The 16,248-nt window shown below is 46.5% G+C and overlaps 3 protein-coding genes across 3 annotated transcripts; 2 read left to right on the top strand and 1 right to left on the bottom strand.

Annotated features, from left to right (window-relative positions):
* Positions 1-220: 220 nt before the first annotated feature.
* brf1b (BRF1 general transcription factor IIIB subunit b) lies at positions 221-13,501 on the bottom strand. The gene is made up of 19 exons (XM_058051218.2): positions 13,108-13,501; positions 12,526-12,713; positions 5,033-5,113; positions 4,763-4,936; positions 4,660-4,691; positions 4,517-4,589; positions 2,828-2,977; positions 2,663-2,756; positions 2,465-2,591; positions 2,364-2,403; positions 2,194-2,289; positions 1,829-2,131; positions 1,686-1,753; positions 1,539-1,620; positions 1,411-1,463; positions 1,070-1,353; positions 954-1,002; positions 726-882; positions 221-653 (listed from the first exon to the last, which is right to left on the bottom strand). The coding sequence occupies exons 2-19, from the start codon at positions 12,707-12,709 to the stop codon at positions 607-609; spliced, it is 2,094 nt and encodes a 697-aa protein (XP_057907201.2). The 5' UTR covers positions 12,710-12,713; positions 13,108-13,501; the 3' UTR covers positions 221-606.
* On the top strand, positions 6,271-12,072 carry LOC131104161 (uncharacterized). The gene is made up of 18 exons (XM_058051085.2): positions 6,271-6,407; positions 6,484-6,521; positions 6,586-6,660; positions 6,731-6,855; positions 6,913-7,050; positions 7,119-7,196; positions 7,333-7,503; positions 8,425-8,521; positions 8,620-8,843; positions 8,931-9,096; positions 9,195-9,394; positions 9,542-9,659; positions 9,731-9,939; positions 10,038-10,155; positions 10,244-10,413; positions 10,650-10,747; positions 10,836-10,951; positions 11,024-12,072. Exons 1-18 carry the CDS (start codon positions 6,286-6,288, stop codon positions 12,034-12,036), a joined length of 3,276 nt encoding a protein of 1,091 aa, XP_057907068.2. The 5' UTR covers positions 6,271-6,285; the 3' UTR covers positions 12,037-12,072.
* Positions 13,502-13,533: 32 nt separating the features above from the next.
* On the top strand, positions 13,534-16,103 carry xrcc3 (X-ray repair complementing 3). The gene is made up of 7 exons (XM_058074000.2): positions 13,534-13,693; positions 14,156-14,293; positions 14,362-14,574; positions 14,655-14,809; positions 14,905-15,117; positions 15,193-15,230; positions 15,317-16,103. Exons 1-7 carry the CDS (start codon positions 13,633-13,635, stop codon positions 15,528-15,530), a joined length of 1,032 nt encoding a protein of 343 aa, XP_057929983.2. The 5' UTR covers positions 13,534-13,632; the 3' UTR covers positions 15,531-16,103.
* The last annotated feature ends 145 nt before the right edge of the window (positions 16,104-16,248 follow it).

Here is a 16,248-nt window from a genome sequence, read left to right as displayed (position 1 = left end):
TTTTCTCAAAAGGCGTCGTTGGGGAGTTTTCTAATAGGGCGAAAACACGTTTAGTTCTGTATTTTGTGTTCTCACTGAGCAGCGGCGAGTTAATGGAATGGACACAGGATAATCTGTTAATTAGTGTTCAATTGTGCTAATTTTAAAATGTGCTAATTCTCAATAGCCAACGTGTGATGGCAGACATTTGAGAAATGATGAAAAATGAATAAAAATGTTTATTTTACTCACATTTCTGGACTCTCCTCTGAGGTAATGCTTTTCCCCTACAGCACTTGACATAATATGTAAATTATATGCAAATGAGACGACGACGTTATGGATGTAGCGATTTATAGGACAGCCAATAGCTACATTTTTTTATTGAAAAGTTGGCCACAGTGCAGCTGGGTGAATTGATCAGGCACTGGACTGTTGAGGTTGGAAAACAAAAACAGAAGGTCAAACTGTCAAATTTAAGACAGCATGGCTTCCTTACACAGTTTAATCTCTGCTGCTAAATGACTTTTTACAAGATTTACTTTGAAAAATCTTTCACAATTTCATATTTACATTCTTTTAAGAATAACTTTAAATATTTAAAACCATAGCAGGAACATTAAAAAGTTACAAGACGTTGTCCTCCTCATGTTCGTCGTCCTCGCAGCCAAAATCTAAGGCACACAAACCGATAATCAATCAACTGATCACCAAAGCATCCTTTCACAGTAAAAGCTTAAACTGACGTTGAACAAGCTGCAGGGCGCTGACACACTCGTCCTCCTCCTCCTCTTCCTCTTCCTCCTCTTCCTCCTCGTCCATGATAGGAGCGGAGCTGGACTCTGCTTCAGGTTTGGGAGTCTGAGATGTGGTTGGTGTTGTCACGGAAACAGCCTCTTCCACCTGAAAGGTGGAATCATCGATCAAGTTTTTGTAGAGATGAAAGGCTTTGATGGCAGGAGGCGGAGACTCACCGGCGACACGCGTTTCTTCTTCGGGGCTTGGGAGAAGAGGGGGCCGAGCCTGGAACAAACATGGACGACGGTCAAGCGGAATAGCGCCATTGGTCCGCGGACAAGGGAGGGCTTACCTCCTCCCCATCATACTGGCAGTCGTGGCCAGGTCCATGATGGCACCTTTGGCCAACTTCTTGTGGCGGAGTCTTTTTCGTGCAGGTCTGGCAGGGGGTGCGGGGGGGGCGGTCTTTTCCGGGCTGCCGCCCCCTCCACTTTCTGCCTCCCCGCTGTTGAGGTCTTTGAGGACATCATAGTTGATCTTAGTGGAGATCTTCTTCTTCTCCAGCATCTTCTTGATGGCCTCTCCTGCTGTGGACGCCTGGATGGCCTCCTTCTTCTTCTTCTTGCACTTCTTGGGCTGCAAAAAGACGAAAGGTCATCTCCATCCCATCATGAACGCGAGCCAGCAACCAACCTTTTCTTTGTAGGTCCCTTGCTCTTTCTCTTTTTTAATTCTTTCTTCTTTTTCTGAAACACAAATAATCAATCAATCAATCAATATTTGTCAAGTATTGGTTTCTTAGTTTTGTGTCTCTGGAGGACCTTTCTGCTCTTGCAGGTATTCTTGGTTCTGCTGCATCCACAGTTGGGTCTTCACCTGGACCTCCTTGTCACTCAGGATGTACTGCAGAGAAGAACCGCATGAGAACCCAACAACCCGGAGACAGAAGGTTTTATTGATCAACTCACCTTATCGATCTCCTGTTCATCAATACCATCCAGATCCAGATCTCCACTCCCCGAATTGTCATCCACTTCTGTAAAAAAAAAAAGGACAAAAAACCAAATTGGTTTAGTTGTGATTGACGCCACGAAGCAATGGCTTTTCTCACCTAGCGTTGTGTCCTCTATGTCGGGCTTGCTGAAGACCTGGAAGGTTTTCTGGAGGTCCAAAGCGGCAGCACTTGCCATAATGGTGGCAACAGAGGGGACCCGCTGCAGGGGTGGCGCCCCATCGCTCCCCGGCCTTGGCTCACCGCCGTCTTGGTCTTTTTTGCACAGCCTCTCCTCTTCTTGTATCACCTGGCACAGGAAGTCCTGCGTAAGGTGCTGGGTGGCATTTTGGAAGTCATAGTCTTTAGCCTCCAGCTCCTCCAGGTCAGTGGTCGAGTCCGGGACTTCCTTGTCCTGAGGGTCTGCAGACAAGAGTTCTTCAGAGTTCTTAGCACATGGAGAAGATCTGCTCAAAGACGCTAACCTATCTTGTTGACGTAGGCGGCGTATATTCCTCTCAATTTGGGTCGACTCTTCTCCAGCTCGCTCTCGATCTGGTCTTGGTAGCAGCTGATCTCTCCTGACGGAAGGACACTCAAAGATCAGAAGAACTACAGGGTCACATGACGTCCCCGTGCAGAACTAGGATCTGACCTTGGACCTCATTCAGCTTCTTGGTCAGCTCTTGCTCCAGCTGCAGAGGAACGCAAGCATGAAGAACGTGGTTTGACGATGGAGATAATGATGGGACGTACCTGCTGCATCTTGGTCTTGTGCAGGGCGGCAGTAAAAGAGGGGGGGTCACATTCCTGCTCCAGATCCACCCTCATGAACTCATCGATGGTCAGCTGACTGGTGGGCGTGTCCTCAAACTCTGTTAACCTGTGAGAAGACGACAGCCGTCTCCAACATGGAGGACGTGACCCTCACATGGACAAGTCGGAGGTCCTCACCTCTTCCGTAGCGTGGCCTGACAAACCTTCACCACCCCGATCACGTCCTTCACCGTACGGCGGAACTTGTGCATGCGGGCCGCCACGAGGAGCGCTGAGGGCGAACAGGAAGTCAGCTCTAGACTTAACAGTGTGTGTCTGAGGATGCTTTATCGGGATTCGTACCGGCACCGCAGAGTCCAGACGGACGGCGTCCCGTGTGCATCCAGTCCCTCTTCATCCTCTGGACCAGACGGAGCGCCGTCATGGACACATCATGAGTCTTTGCCCCAAACTCCAACATGTGAGCAAAGCGAGGGATCAGCAGACATGGATCTGAATGGGGGCGGGGCAGAGCCAGTCAATCATGCTGCGTATCCTCACTGGGGTGTCAGGGCGATGCTGGAGCCTACCCTACACCAGTGATTTTCAACCACTAGTGTACCTTGAGAAACCGTCAGGTGTGCCGTGAGGAATTATCCAATATCACTTTTTATAATTAACATTTATTAATCATTTAGGCGGCACAGCGGTCTAGTCTAGGAGACCAGGGTTCAATTCCGCCCTTCACCCCGTGCATACCTGGGTTTTCTCCGGGTACTCCGGTTTCCTCCCACATTCCAAAAACATGCTAGGTTAATTGGCCACTCCAAATTGTCCATAGGTATGAATGTGAGTGTGAATGGTTGTTTGTCTATATGTGCCCTGTGATTGGCTGGCCACCAGTCCAGGGTGTACCCCGCCTCTCGCCCAAAGACAGCTGGGATAGGCTCCAGCACCCTCGCGACCCTCGTGAGGAAAAAGCGGCAGAAAATGAATGAATGAATGAATAATCACCATTTGCAAATATGATGTCAATAGCCATTATGTCAATAGTATACATGGACCCAAATATTCCAATTGCATTTGGTTTATTTGCTCAAACGGAAAGAATTGAACAGGGATGGAATATTCCTTTAACCAATCCGATTGAAGTATCTTGTATCCGCTCAAACGGAAAGTTGTCAGGGTGCGTTCTTCTTCGTAGTGTTCTTCTTCTTCTGTTTTTATTGGCGGTTGGCAAGCAGCTTTCGTGTGCATTAGCGCCATCTGTGAAACAGAATCTAAACCCTTCTATACGCCATTCACAAGTCCACTTTTATTAAAAAAGAAAATATATATCTATATAAAACATGTCCTGAGTTTAATTATAAAATATTAGCAAGATTGAATTTGATCTTTTCCTGTTTAAATTGATCCCGGGTGCGTTCTTTCAGCGCATGCTCAGATATGACGTAACACGCAGATCCAGACGTTCTTCACTTTTAAAAATGGAGGCCAGCAATCGGCACTGGACTAAGCAAAGTTTGTTTTTGATTCTAACTAAATTTCAAGACTGGATGAAGGAAAAACTGGCAATACGGAGTTATTCCAACAAGTGGAAGAAAAACTTGGGGAAGCTGGTATCACGTGATGTTGATGTTTACGTTTTACTGGGCATGCCCTATTGACTATTCTGGTTGATTTTCACGGCGCATGTAGACAAGAGATTGGAATATTCCTTTCCATGGATACCATTGTTTCCCGAAAGGTCATTCGGAAAGAGAAAAAGTGGTGATGTAAAAACGTGGCTACTGTGGAGTGTCTGTGGTGTAAAGACTGGCAGAGCAATGTAATATTGGTCCGTGTGGCAACACCTACCTTGTTCCTCCCATAGACTTATTGATGCACGTGTGAGGTCGTGGTGACATTTTGGAACATTTTTGGTTAGTGGTGTGCCACAAGATTTTTCCAATGTAAAAAACGTACCGTGGCTCAAAAAAGGTTGAAAATCACTGGTCTACACAATACAGTAAACAGTAGAATAACATCCAGTATTTGGGGGAACGTTCTCACCAATGGCGGGAGCATTGATGCAGAGTTCACGAGCCAACAGCAGGAAGGTTTTTCCCAGGATGTAAACATTCACCTGAACACATCACACCAAAAGCGGTAATGAGTAGTTCCTCTAACTACACACCAGTATTATGTGGTTCTACCTGCAGCAGGTCACTCAGGTCCAGCAACATGTCTGACAAGCGGTTAAAGAATCATTACACACACACACACAGTCACACACACACACAAGGCATTGTGGGATACGTGGTGTTCCTTCAGTGCGACACACCAGGTAGAGGCAGGCGGCGATGATGTGTTCTGTTTTACGTCCACGTGTCAGGTGACGGCTGACCACCATCTTGAAGAAATTGAAGGCTGTGTCCAGACAGTGCTGGTTGAGCTGCAGCTGGTTGCCTAGGTGATGGATCTGACATCTCCCTAAACACAAGCACGCATGCACACGTTGACGGAAAATGTGAGGGCCGAGTGTGGAAGATTTCAGAAGCCGGGTGATGACGGCTACGGGATGCTCACCGCTTTGCAGAGTCTGTGCTCGAGACTCCTTCCCTACGTTGGTGTGGAATCCAGAACCTAGCAGAGGAGTTTTGACTGGACCTGACACACACACACACACACACACACACACACAAATACAGTGTTAAATACCACTTCTTGGATTATAACAATTGGTGTCAAGTTGGAATCACGTTCGATTCCCCCACATCCCAAAAACATGTATGTTAGCTTGATTGGCGGCTCCAAATTGTCCATAGGTATGAATGTGAGTGTGAATGGTTGTTTGTCTATATGTGCCCTGTGATTGGCTGGCCACCAGTCCAGGGTGTACCCCACCTGAAGACAGCTGGGATAGGCTCCGGCACCCCCCATGACCCTCTTATAAGGATAAGCGGTAGAAAATTAATAACAAAATTACAGGGCTGCACGGTGAAGAGTGGTTAGCGTGGAGGCCTCACAGCTAGGACACCCGAGTTCAATTCCACACTCGGCCATCTCTGTGTGGAGTTTGCATGTTCTCCCTGTGCATGCGTGGGTTTTCTCCGGGTACTCCGGTTTCCTCCCACATTTCAAAAACATGCTATGTTAATTAGCGACTCCAAATTGTCCATAGGTATGAATGTGAGTGTGAATGGTTGTTTGTCTATATGTGCCCTGTGATTGGCTGGCCACCAGTCCAGGGTGTACCCCACCTCTCACCCGAAGACAGCTGGGATAGGCTCCAGCACCCCCCATGACCCTCTTATAATAATAATAATAACCCTCTTATGAATAACAAAATTACAGGGCTGCGCGGTGGTGAGTGGTTAGCGCGGAGGCCTCACAACTAGGAGACCTGAGTTCAATTCCACACTCGGCCATCTCTCCAGGGTGTACCCCGCCTCTCACCCAAGGTTAGCTGGGATAGGCTCCAGCATACACCCACGACCGTGGTGAGGTGAAGCTGTATCAAAGATGGATGGATGCAAGTTGGAAGGTGGAATCCTATTTGTTCTTGGTTTATTGGCCGACTACCAGCATATCTTGGAGGTGTATGCTGCCACCTACTGAAGTGTAGCATGTAATAGCATGCCTCTTTAAAGGGTTACAGTCTGCAGACTTCCCTTCCTGCTTCCATAATCCTGGCCTCTCTCTGACCTGGATTGCTGACACCGGAATGTCACTGTACTCGTTCTATTGACTCTTCCACGTCACATATCTCACACTTTCTCAGTTTCTGACTTGTTTATTTTGCAAACTGTATTATTTAATCCTGTGGTTGGAATCACACAATGGCTCCCAGGTGTGCAGCAGCCAATCATCTCACCTGGCTGCAAAGTGAAAAGTTTGGTCTCCTCACTCAGACGGGTTTAGCAGTTGGTTTCAAGATGAGGACAGCTGCTGTCATCGTTGGGTGAGTTGGAACTAAAATAGACGCCCATGTAGTTTTAAGCTAACTCAATGCTTTGGTCCTTTTTTTTTGCTTTTAGCCTCACCCTGATCTGCTTCACCTGTGGAGCAGTTGAAGGTAATTCAGTCTTTTACTGGTCTTCTTACTCAGGTGACCTTTGACCTTCTGTCTCTGATCCTAGTGGAGTGGGCCTGCAGGGATCGTTATCTGTGGATCCACGTGACCTCCAAACAGACGGTCCAGTTTGAGGCTATAGGTCAGTTCGCACCTTCACCACCATACAGTGGTCCAATCCTGACCTTGTGACCTCCACCCCCCCCCCCCAGATGACAATGGTGTCCATGCCATCAGTGCACCGGTGGCCTCACACTGCGGTTACACCATCAGCACCATGGCGGATGGATACACCACCTTAAGAGCTTCTTACTACTCCTGCTTCACACACACGCAGGTAGACCCCCCCCCCCATTGATGTACAGACTCTTGCCCTTATTTTTTTTCCCTTCAGGATGACCACTTGTTCACTTTTCAATTTAACGTGATGCTGAGTGATGGTGCCGAGTGGATCAGCCGTCCGCTTTCAGCCACGTGTTCCGGTCTCAGCTGGCTTCACCGAGAGATCGTATGTGAGGAGGACTACATGGAGGTGGGAACATCGTCTTCTTTCTGGCTCATCGGCCCGACATCAATCGTTTTTCGTGTGACCGCCATCAGGTGAATGTGCAGCGAGAATCTTCATGCGCCGCTCAGCCAGATGGAGCCGGACGAGAGTGGCACGCCGCCTTGTCCCAGGTAGGTCGACCGGACATCTGCTGAGGGGACCGTGTCATCTTGCCAGACTTTCAAGACTGAAGTCTTCATAGGTCTTAGGTCCTCTACTTGTCCCTACTTGATCCCTCCCTCCCCTGCTTTGTTTGCCGTGCGTCAGGCTCAGAAGATTGCGAGCTCGGCTCTTCAGCTGATGTTCCTGCAGCGTGATGGACAATTGACGCCCATGTCGGTCATGGAGGCGGAGAGTAGAGGTTACAGCCTGACCCTGAGCGCCAAGCGGGCAGTGCTTCGATCGCCGTACAATTCCGCAAAGGCACAATTGATCACGGTAGGTAGCTAAGAACATGCCATGTTGGTCAAGTCGTGGATGTCATGCACGGCAGGAGTGGACACTCCAACTCCACCACAAAGTACAGTGGAACCCTGTGGGAAGTGTCAATCTGTTCCAAAACATACGCTACCTGAATCAATTAGTATAAAGGTAAAATCTGTTCCAGAAAGCCAAAAAATGAACCCAACTGCCTGGTTCAAACATTTTGCATTAAAGTTCATGTTAATATTACGCGCTAACGATGGATCTGCACGATTGATCGGTAGCTGGGATAGGCTCCAGCACCCCCATGACCCTCTTATAAGAATAAGCGGTAGAAAATGAATGAATAACAAAATTACAGGGCTACAGATAGGAGACCCAAGTTCAATTCCACACTTGGCCATCTCTGTGTGGAGTTTGCATGTTCTCCCTGTGCATGCGTGCGCCCGAGATGGATCCATCATTTCCGCACAAATCGATTGATTTCTGCGCTCACGATGGATATACGTAACTGCCTTGTGCTGGAGACCGATGCTTTGACACTGCGCTGACGATATGACAATCGTTGATCTGCTAATTGCATACAATGACAGGGTTAGAGTTGGGGGTTAGGGTTACGGTTAGGCTTCACACTCCCCCCACCAAGAATGGTAACAAAGTGAACTGCTTGACAATTAATCAAAGAATTGAAATTTGCATGCATCGACTTCTTGTTGATTCTTGTAAGTAACAACGCTCAGCACTGCCATCTGTTGGCATATAAACAAACTACACACATCCATCCCGGGCGCAGTAATATACCATCGATGGTGAGCGCAGAAATCGATTTTGTGCGCTAACGATGGATCCCTCTCGGGCGCAGCGCTATCGATCGATCGCGCAGATCCATTGTTGGCGCGCGTAACATTAACACAGTGACGGTTCTGTTTTTTTCAGTTGGATGGCGTCCCTGTAGAGGTTGTCCATGCGTCTGTGTTCTACAAGCGGCAACTAACGGTGGTGATGATTGACATGTCTATGGCCTGCACAGTCAGTATGTGCTTTGACATACAGTCAGTATGTGCACCACTATGCCGGTGGTGGCTAAGGCCAGTTGGTCCAATGAACCAACAGGTATTGTTTCTTATTCAGATTCTGGTTCTTTTGATGGCGCTCGGCTGGTCTGGGATGTCCCCCGGGTGCTAAAGCCTCTGCTTGAAGAAGGGGTTGAATTCAAACATCTGCACCATAGTCTGGGGGTGGGAGGTGTGCTGATGGATGAGGCTAGCGTTGCTGCTAGAGGTTTCAGTCTGGCTCGGCAAGAAAATCTGGTCCAAATCGTGGTTCCCTTCGGGGCTGAGGGGGGCTACAAAAAGGTAACGTAAATCCAAGTCTCAAATAGGCATTGAACCTGTCGTAGCAGAATTCATGGTCTCTAAATGTCCATTTGTTTTTAATAACAGAGTTTGGTGGTGAACAACGTGTACAAGGAGAAATTTGTGATCTCTCTTCTATACGAGCAAATGTTCTCAGTGGTGTATCAAGATGGCAGCAGTGTTGATACCAAACACAGAACGCACCGGGTGCTTGACACGCCACTACGCTGTCGTTTGCCCTTCAGCATTGACCGTACGTCTGATGCTTCCGTTAAGTCCAGCTATAAACCGCCTGCAAGACTTGTCAGTCTTTGTTGTGGGATGAACTCTGGTATTGGTTTCCATCTGTAGAGACGGTGAGTGAGGAGCAGGTGTTTAACGTCTACCTGGGAAATATTCCCAGAGATGTAATTTTAGAAGAAGTCCAAATCAACGGGAAGCTGTTGGAGACGGACCAACAACAAACTGTCGTCAGTCCCGTCATTCATCCCAACGGCAGTCGAGCTTACCAACTCAAAGTCCCGTTTCCAGATGCCGTAGTTCAGAAGATGGTAAGAACTGGTAGTTTTTGTTGTCAGACTACGGTTTTGAATATCCAAGGTCATCTTTGTATATGTAGAAGACTCCTCGGCAAGCAGGAATCAACTGTGGAATGTCAAGTCTAAATTTGGTAATTCTTAGATGATCTTTTCCAACAGTATGTGGGTGAAGGTATGGTCCAGTTCTCCATTGATGTCAACTTCACTTTAACCATCATGCCCCAGAGGGACTCCTACTATCATCAGACATTCATCACAGCTCGAGCCTTCAGTGCATGTAAGGACACGTCCAAACATTTGTCACCACATGAATTATTCCCTGTTCAAGCTCAACGTTTTCCCGTCAAGTTCCACCTGAGATCACAGCTCGGTGTTCTGACCGAGGAATCCTCTTCAGTGTCATCGCACCCCGTCAAGCTGAGTCACTGTGGGAGGTGGGCGTCCACAATGAGCCGCTGACGTCCGAACTGGCAGCTCAAAGGGGGTACAAACTCCTCAATGATGGTCAGAAAACCATCCTGGAAGTTCCGGTGTTTTCCGTGGGATACACCTATGAAGTTAGTGACAATGTAGTACAGGAGCTACTAGTGACTCCTGAAGCCAATCATCTGCAAGGATGGACAAAGTAACGTTTATAATGGCTGCCTTGTTTCAGGACATCAACTTATCGAACTTTTATGGGACATTTAAGCTGCTCCTTCGAGATGCCAGAACTTTGGAGGTTCAGACCTCCACATCAAAGCATTGTCTCTTCAAAACCGAAGACATGATAGGTAAGCCGCACCCGTGACTGCTCTGGATCAGAAGCCGGGTTGAGTTCCACTACCAAGCGTTGCTAATTGCTTCCTTCTGTGGTGTCAGTCTGCTCTGCAGATGGCACCATGACGGTGGTGACGACGCCAACGTCCACCTGGCCCACAGTGGACCCTGAAAGAACCAGTCTCCTAGACCGCACCTGTAGACCCAAACAGACTGACATGTCTAGGGTCCTTTTTGAGTTCAAGCTGGACTCCTGTGGGACCAGGACCACGGTACAGCTCAGGATTCTATTAATTTTGTTTTCAGGGTTGCAAGTGTAATCGGTTTTAATCGCAACAGCTGTAAGTTCAAATCCGCATCAGGAAACCACTGCCAAAGGCTAAAGCTGTTTGTCACTGGGTAAACTAGTTTAAAATGATTTCCCACTTGTCTGCATGGACATATAAAATTAAGTGTCAAGTTCTTCTGTCCCACCACAAAACTTCACCTCAAACCCCAATTCCACCAGGTTGGAGACTCTTACGTGGTTTATGAGAATGAGATCCTTCATGACAGACAGCTTATTGCAGATGGTCCGACTTTCATATCCAGAGATTCTCAGTTTAAGTAAGTGAAAACACAGCATCATGGACACTTGTTCTGCAACTGCTGATTCTTAAGAACTGATCTCGGAATCTCTGATCTGTGTTTACAGGTTAACTGTCAGGTGCTTCTATCCACTCAGTGGAATCAGCAGACTCTCGGTAGATCGGGTCTTCCGCTCAGAAGCTCCTGGGTTTGGTTCAGTCAAAGTGTTCGGAAGCCTCACAGGTTAGCATTTAAATTGTCAATGGTTTGCTTTACTGTGGAAAAAGTCATTTAACAATATTAAATTGCCCACAGATTCAAATCTGGTCCCCACCTTTGACTGTTTACATAAGGTTTCTGGGAATGCAATTAACAGCCCATCAGAACCAGTCAAGGAACCCAGCCAAACAAGAGTTGAGCCCAGACCTAGTGTCGGGCCTTGGCCCAAACCAGCACCTAGTACCTTCACAAGACCAGGAGACCAAAACAAGCTGCAGTTCAACCTCCAAAAGCAACAATCAGAGTTTAACTTTCCTCAGGTTAATGAGAACAGTCCAGCTCCTCCAAGAGATGTGGACAATGCTTTGGGTCCATTGAAGAGATTAACCCACCAGGACAAGAGACCAGGATACACTCCTGAAATTTACTTTGAAAGTAAAGTCCTTCCAATTCCTGCAGGATTCAACGAGGTTGACCATTCTGTCAACATCTATGATGAAACTGGAGGTGAAAGCGCGCCTGTCATTGTTCAGTCTGAGGTCCAAAACATCAGAGTGAAGCCTCAAAGAAGATTGGCTTTTGAAAATTCCAGCCAGGAAGTCATTGAAACGTCAAACTACAGTCCCTCAGGCCATGCCTCTGGTCCAAAGGCAGGTGGCAAACACCAGACACCAAATCTTCAAGTTAACAGGCACCATGGGGCCAACACACCAGACAGTGTGGGGAAACCATCTTCAACATTGAAAAAAGTCATTCAAACTGCAAGCAGTCCTTTATCAGGACCATCTGGCACTGTGCTTGGATCGAGCCTTGGATTCTTGCTACCAGATCATGGAAAAATGTCTAGCAGGGTACCCACCATTAACATCCCCATCAGGAACAACCCAGATTTCAGCAACAAAGAATTAACCAATCACGCCACACCCGGTAAGCAAGCCATGAATCCCACTGAAGGCAACCTGGGATCCAGGGGTTCTTTCAGAAGTCCTGGTGGGACAGCTGTGGACATGAAGACCTCTGGTATGTATGACTGTGACCAGTCTGGTCAGTACTCGGCCAGTGTTCACCATGGCATCGTGAGAGCAGCACACACAAGTTCTTACTCCTAGGGACACGATTTGAATAAAAGTTGACTGAATTTCAAATGTTGTCCTAATTCTAAGTCGGCATGGGGTCGCTATGAGGCTGCAAACTATTCATTCTGTACATAAAGATTTTTATTTTTAAGGTACTGTATCTGAATATTTTTTCCTGACACTTAAGTGCTGGCGAGGACTTGCAGCATCTATTGGAGATCATAACAAAATGAGTAAAGGCTGGTTTGATAAATGTTTGGAAATTGACAATGTAGAGATGTGAAAGCGTATATGAAAGTACATTTTTAGGTGTTTTTAGATTACAATCTCTGAAAACGTCATGTCTGTATAGCAAAGGGCAGTGGAATTGTACAGAAACCAGCACCTTGCACACATTCATATTTCTATTACCATATGAATCACTGTGAAATTATCCTGCCCACACACATTGTGGCATGTCAGAGCTTCCATAAGCAATTTTTGCTGACCTAAATATTCAAATGTGTTATAAGACGGACTCACCATCAGTAGACACAAACTGTCCCACAGCGGACGACACGCCTCCACTTCCCTCTACAAACTGGACCTCTGAGACAATGATGTTGTCCTCCAGAACCGAACCACAGCCGGTGCACACGGCACTGCCCCGAGCCTGGTCGACATCTATGTCGGCCCCCCCACAGGTCCTGCACAGCCTGGAGCTCATAGTGCTGAGGTCAGGGGTCACAAAGGTGGGAGCAGGTTAACTTCACAATAAGTGATGGAAGTGGTGCTTGGGCCACAATTCAAGGTGAAATTGCATTATTTCAACTATTACACCGTAATTATCATACTGTACACAATTCAAAAGATCAGAGTATACAGTAACGGTCGCCTCACTATGTTAAGTTGTCATGTGTAAAGTAGCAGTAGTCATTGTTTTGTTATCTGTATGTCTGGTACATAACTTTATTGACAATGCTACAATGCTCAATTACATAAACATAATGCGGATAACAAAAGGTATGTGTGATTGAGGACAAATTAGCAAGTAATGAAAGTGGTAATAAGTATAAATGCTGCCAATCAATATGTAATAGCTTTTTTTAATCCAATTTGACTTACCAGCAACAGAGCCTCGACAACAAAAGAGTCCTATTTGGCGATTAGCAACAACAAAAATATCTTCGAGTATACATCTGCATTTTTCTGTAACACTCCATCTAATTATCAACAACAATGCGATTTTATTTGTTGGATTAAACAGTTCTTGTAATGGGACGGAAAACTGATCATTGTTTAGGTTTTTTCCGCCTTCCGGAGTCGCGATGAGATGACGTCAGAGACGCTGAATGATTTCTTTAACGATAACGATAATAAACGTCATTTAATGGCATTTAAAAATCACATTATTCACAAAAAATTACAGTATACAAAAGTTAACTGTGCAAATTAATGGTTTAGTGTTTAGTTGCCCACATTAAAATTAATTTCGGCTTTGTTTAGTTTTTATCCCATCAGCGCGAATGGAACACTCCAACAGGCTCGGGATTATGACGTCACCTTTGCGCGGGTCAGAAGGAATTCGGAAACACTGACAAACAAAGTTGGACAAACAACAATGAGCGTGTTTTGGACTCCAAGAGAGACATGACGTCCTCATGGCGGCAGCTGGAGCTTCACCCGAGGATCATCGGCGCTCTTGGAAGAGGTGACGAGCCATGTTGTCTTCTATTTCCTTTATAATTAAACATTTGCAAACGTGACATAGAAAATAGCAATAGTCAATCTGTCTTCAGTTTACAGAATGTCACACAGCACCTTGTTGTTGATGTTGGGACTAGCTCACCAAAGGACCAAAGCGTTGTTTTTTTAATGGAAAACAAAATAGCTCTCTAAATAGGGTCAAAAGACATGTTGGCTGTCACATGAATAAAAGTATAGTTCATTTAGTCGTAGTAGCTCTCATTGTTTATAGGTCATAAAATTGGAAAACGAATTATAGGTCCCCTTTTAAGAAAAATATGCAATCTGGCACAAAAAGCTTGAAAGTAAGTTTCATGTGAAACCAGTTAGCTTGTAACAATGTTGGTCCTTGGCTCTACAATGCCTTCCATGTTGTATGGCACCACTTTGTTGTTACCTTGGTTACGCTGCTTTATTTTCTCTCCAGCTGACATCAAGTCCGTCAGGGACGTGTTGTGCATGTCAGGTCCAGATCTGCAGAGACTCACCTCCTTGTCGACCTCTGACATCCATCAACTCCTTACTTCTGCCGCTGAGGCCTGCAGACGCCAGGGTCCTCTACCAGGTGTCGTCCGCCATCATGTGAACCCTCACCTGACTTGACAGCATGCTGACCTGTGTTTGTGTACGTAGCGCTTGAGTTGCATCAACGCGAGCGTCACACGTTGGAGTCTGGTTGCAGACTCGGCACCGGCTGCCCTCTGTTGGACCGGCTGCTGAGAGGAGGTCTTCCTTTAGGGGGAGTCACTGAACTGGCAGGAGAAAGCGGCGTCGGGAAGACCCAGCTGGCTTTGCAGTTTTGCCTCTCTGTACAGTACCCAGTCCAACATGGTGGTTTGGACTCAGGTTAGTCAAAGCAGGGAAAATGAACACCACGGTTGGGAGATTGATCTGCAGTGTATGCGTACGTGTGCATGTACACGTAGGAGCGGTGTTTGTGTGCACGGAGGACACTTTTCCCAGCAGACGTCTCCAGCAGCTGATCACAGAACAGTCAAGTCTTCGTTCTGATGTCCCTTCACATGTGACCAAGAGCCTTCACTTCAGTGACCACGTTTATGTGGAGCACGCTGCTGATCTGGTGGGTGGGTGGTCTGGTCGGTCTGGTCGGTGTGTCTCCATGTACTCCAGCCGCCTTTCTTTCTTCAGTCACACCTTGTTCATGTTTACCGTCAGGTGTCTCTTCACTCGTGTCTGACACATCGCGTGCCCCTCTTGCTTGCTCGGGGTCTAGTCCGGTTTGTGGCTGTGGACTCGGTGGCGTCTCTATTCAGGTCAGAGTTCGGAGTGGCTGATTGGTTAGAGAGGACAAGACAGCTGCTGACCGTCTCCTCGATGCTGCACTACCTGAGTCGTGAATTTAATGCAGCTGTTCTCTGCATCAACCAGGTAACTAACACACACACACACACAAACACTTGTCCTCTGCCTCAACTTGGAACATTGTGTGTTTGTGTCCGGTAGGTGGCTGACATCTTCAGCAGCTCCGAAGAATATTTGGGGTAAAGTCACTTTGAAATGCTAGCATGTAACACATTGACGCTGGTTGTGTGTGATTCGTTCAGATTCCATTGCTTCTGTCTTTCAGTCCTTCTTCCTTGACTGTGTGCCCGGCTCTGGGCTTGGCTTGGGCCAATCAAGTGATGGTTCGTCTGATGATGCGGCGTCTCAATATGACCGTAACCAAGGGCGACCAGGACAGCAGCCTCCGCAGGTTAGAGGTGGTGTTTGCGCCTCACCTGGCTCGAACGGGACAGGATGCCGCCGTGTGGAAGGAGGGCGTTCAAGGAGTTGAGAGTTGACTAAAGTAAAAAATACAGTGATCAACAATTGTTCAAAACAATGGGGGAGTATTATTATTATTATTATTATGTATTATTCTGAACAAGGTCATGCACCAAATTGCAATTGATACAAGCATGTTAATAGTTTTTGTGTTGATTGTATTGTGCACAAATGTATTGATGTCAGTCAGGGATGGAAAGGTAACAACGCTACAAATTGGTTGAACATTTTTGTTTTTTGTCATTAATTTGTGATTTTTTTTCTTCATTCATCTGTCATATAATCTGGCAAATAATTCCTTCACATGATTAAGAATGTGTTTTTCCAAAGTGGTTGTGTCTGAGTTATGCAGCCTTGTCTTTTCAAAATGGATCTCTTGGGTGTGAACGTGGAAACCGAGCTGCCAATCACAATACAGTTGTTTTGAATTTTATACATTCATGGCTGAAAACAGACAATATTACAATATCTTTTTTTTTAGAAATATTGTCATCATACCTCACAATTCTTTCCAAATAAAGTCCAACCTAGGTGCCACAACTTGTGTAGAATTGTATTTTGAGGATACCACTGTATAGTCACTTACTTCCGGTGTGCGCTATGAATGTTGGAGGTGGGAGGTGTCGTTTTTTTTTCCTCATAGAAGATACCATCATCATCGTAGGAGGCGAAGATATCCATCTCGGAGGCTTGTTTGTTTGTTTGAGTATTGACTTCCGGTAGCTCGAGGTTATA

The sequence above is a fragment of the Doryrhamphus excisus genome, linkage group LG11 (genome assembly GCF_037039965.1).
Source record: "Doryrhamphus excisus strain RoL-2023G ecotype Guam linkage group LG11, RoL_Dexc_Guam_v1.1, whole genome shotgun sequence".
NCBI lineage: Eukaryota > Metazoa > Chordata > Actinopteri > Syngnathiformes > Syngnathidae > Doryrhamphus > Doryrhamphus excisus.
The sequence above is the reverse complement of the archived record's forward strand: the minus strand, read 5'-3'. Positions and strand labels throughout refer to the sequence as shown.

Coding starts and splice junctions, on each gene's coding strand:
- LOC131104161 (XM_058051085.2), top strand. CDS start 6,286: ATGGCTCCCAGGTGTGCAGCAGCCAATCATCTCACCTGGCTGCAAAGT. Junction 8,844..8,930: donor CTGAGGGGGGCTACAAAAAG/GTAACGTAAATC, acceptor TTTTAATAACAG/AGTTTGGTGGTGAACAACGT. Junction 9,940..10,037: donor CCGTGGGATACACCTATGAA/GTTAGTGACAAT, acceptor GCCTTGTTTCAG/GACATCAACTTATCGAACTT.
- brf1b (XM_058051218.2), bottom strand. CDS start 12,709: ATGAGCTCCAGGCTGTGCAGGACCTGTGGGGGGGCCGACATAGATGTC. Junction 5,114..12,525: donor ACAGTTTGTGTCTACTGATG/GTGAGTCCGTCT, acceptor TGTGTGTGTCAG/GTCCAGTCAAAACTCCTCTG. Junction 2,592..2,662: donor CAGGCCACGCTACGGAAGAG/GTGAGGACCTCC, acceptor GTCTTCTCACAG/GTTAACAGAGTTTGAGGACA.
- xrcc3 (XM_058074000.2), top strand. CDS start 13,633: ATGACGTCCTCATGGCGGCAGCTGGAGCTTCACCCGAGGATCATCGGC. Junction 13,694..14,155: donor CATCGGCGCTCTTGGAAGAG/GTGACGAGCCAT, acceptor TTTTCTCTCCAG/CTGACATCAAGTCCGTCAGG. Junction 15,231..15,316: donor AGCTCCGAAGAATATTTGGG/GTAAAGTCACTT, acceptor TCTGTCTTTCAG/TCCTTCTTCCTTGACTGTGT.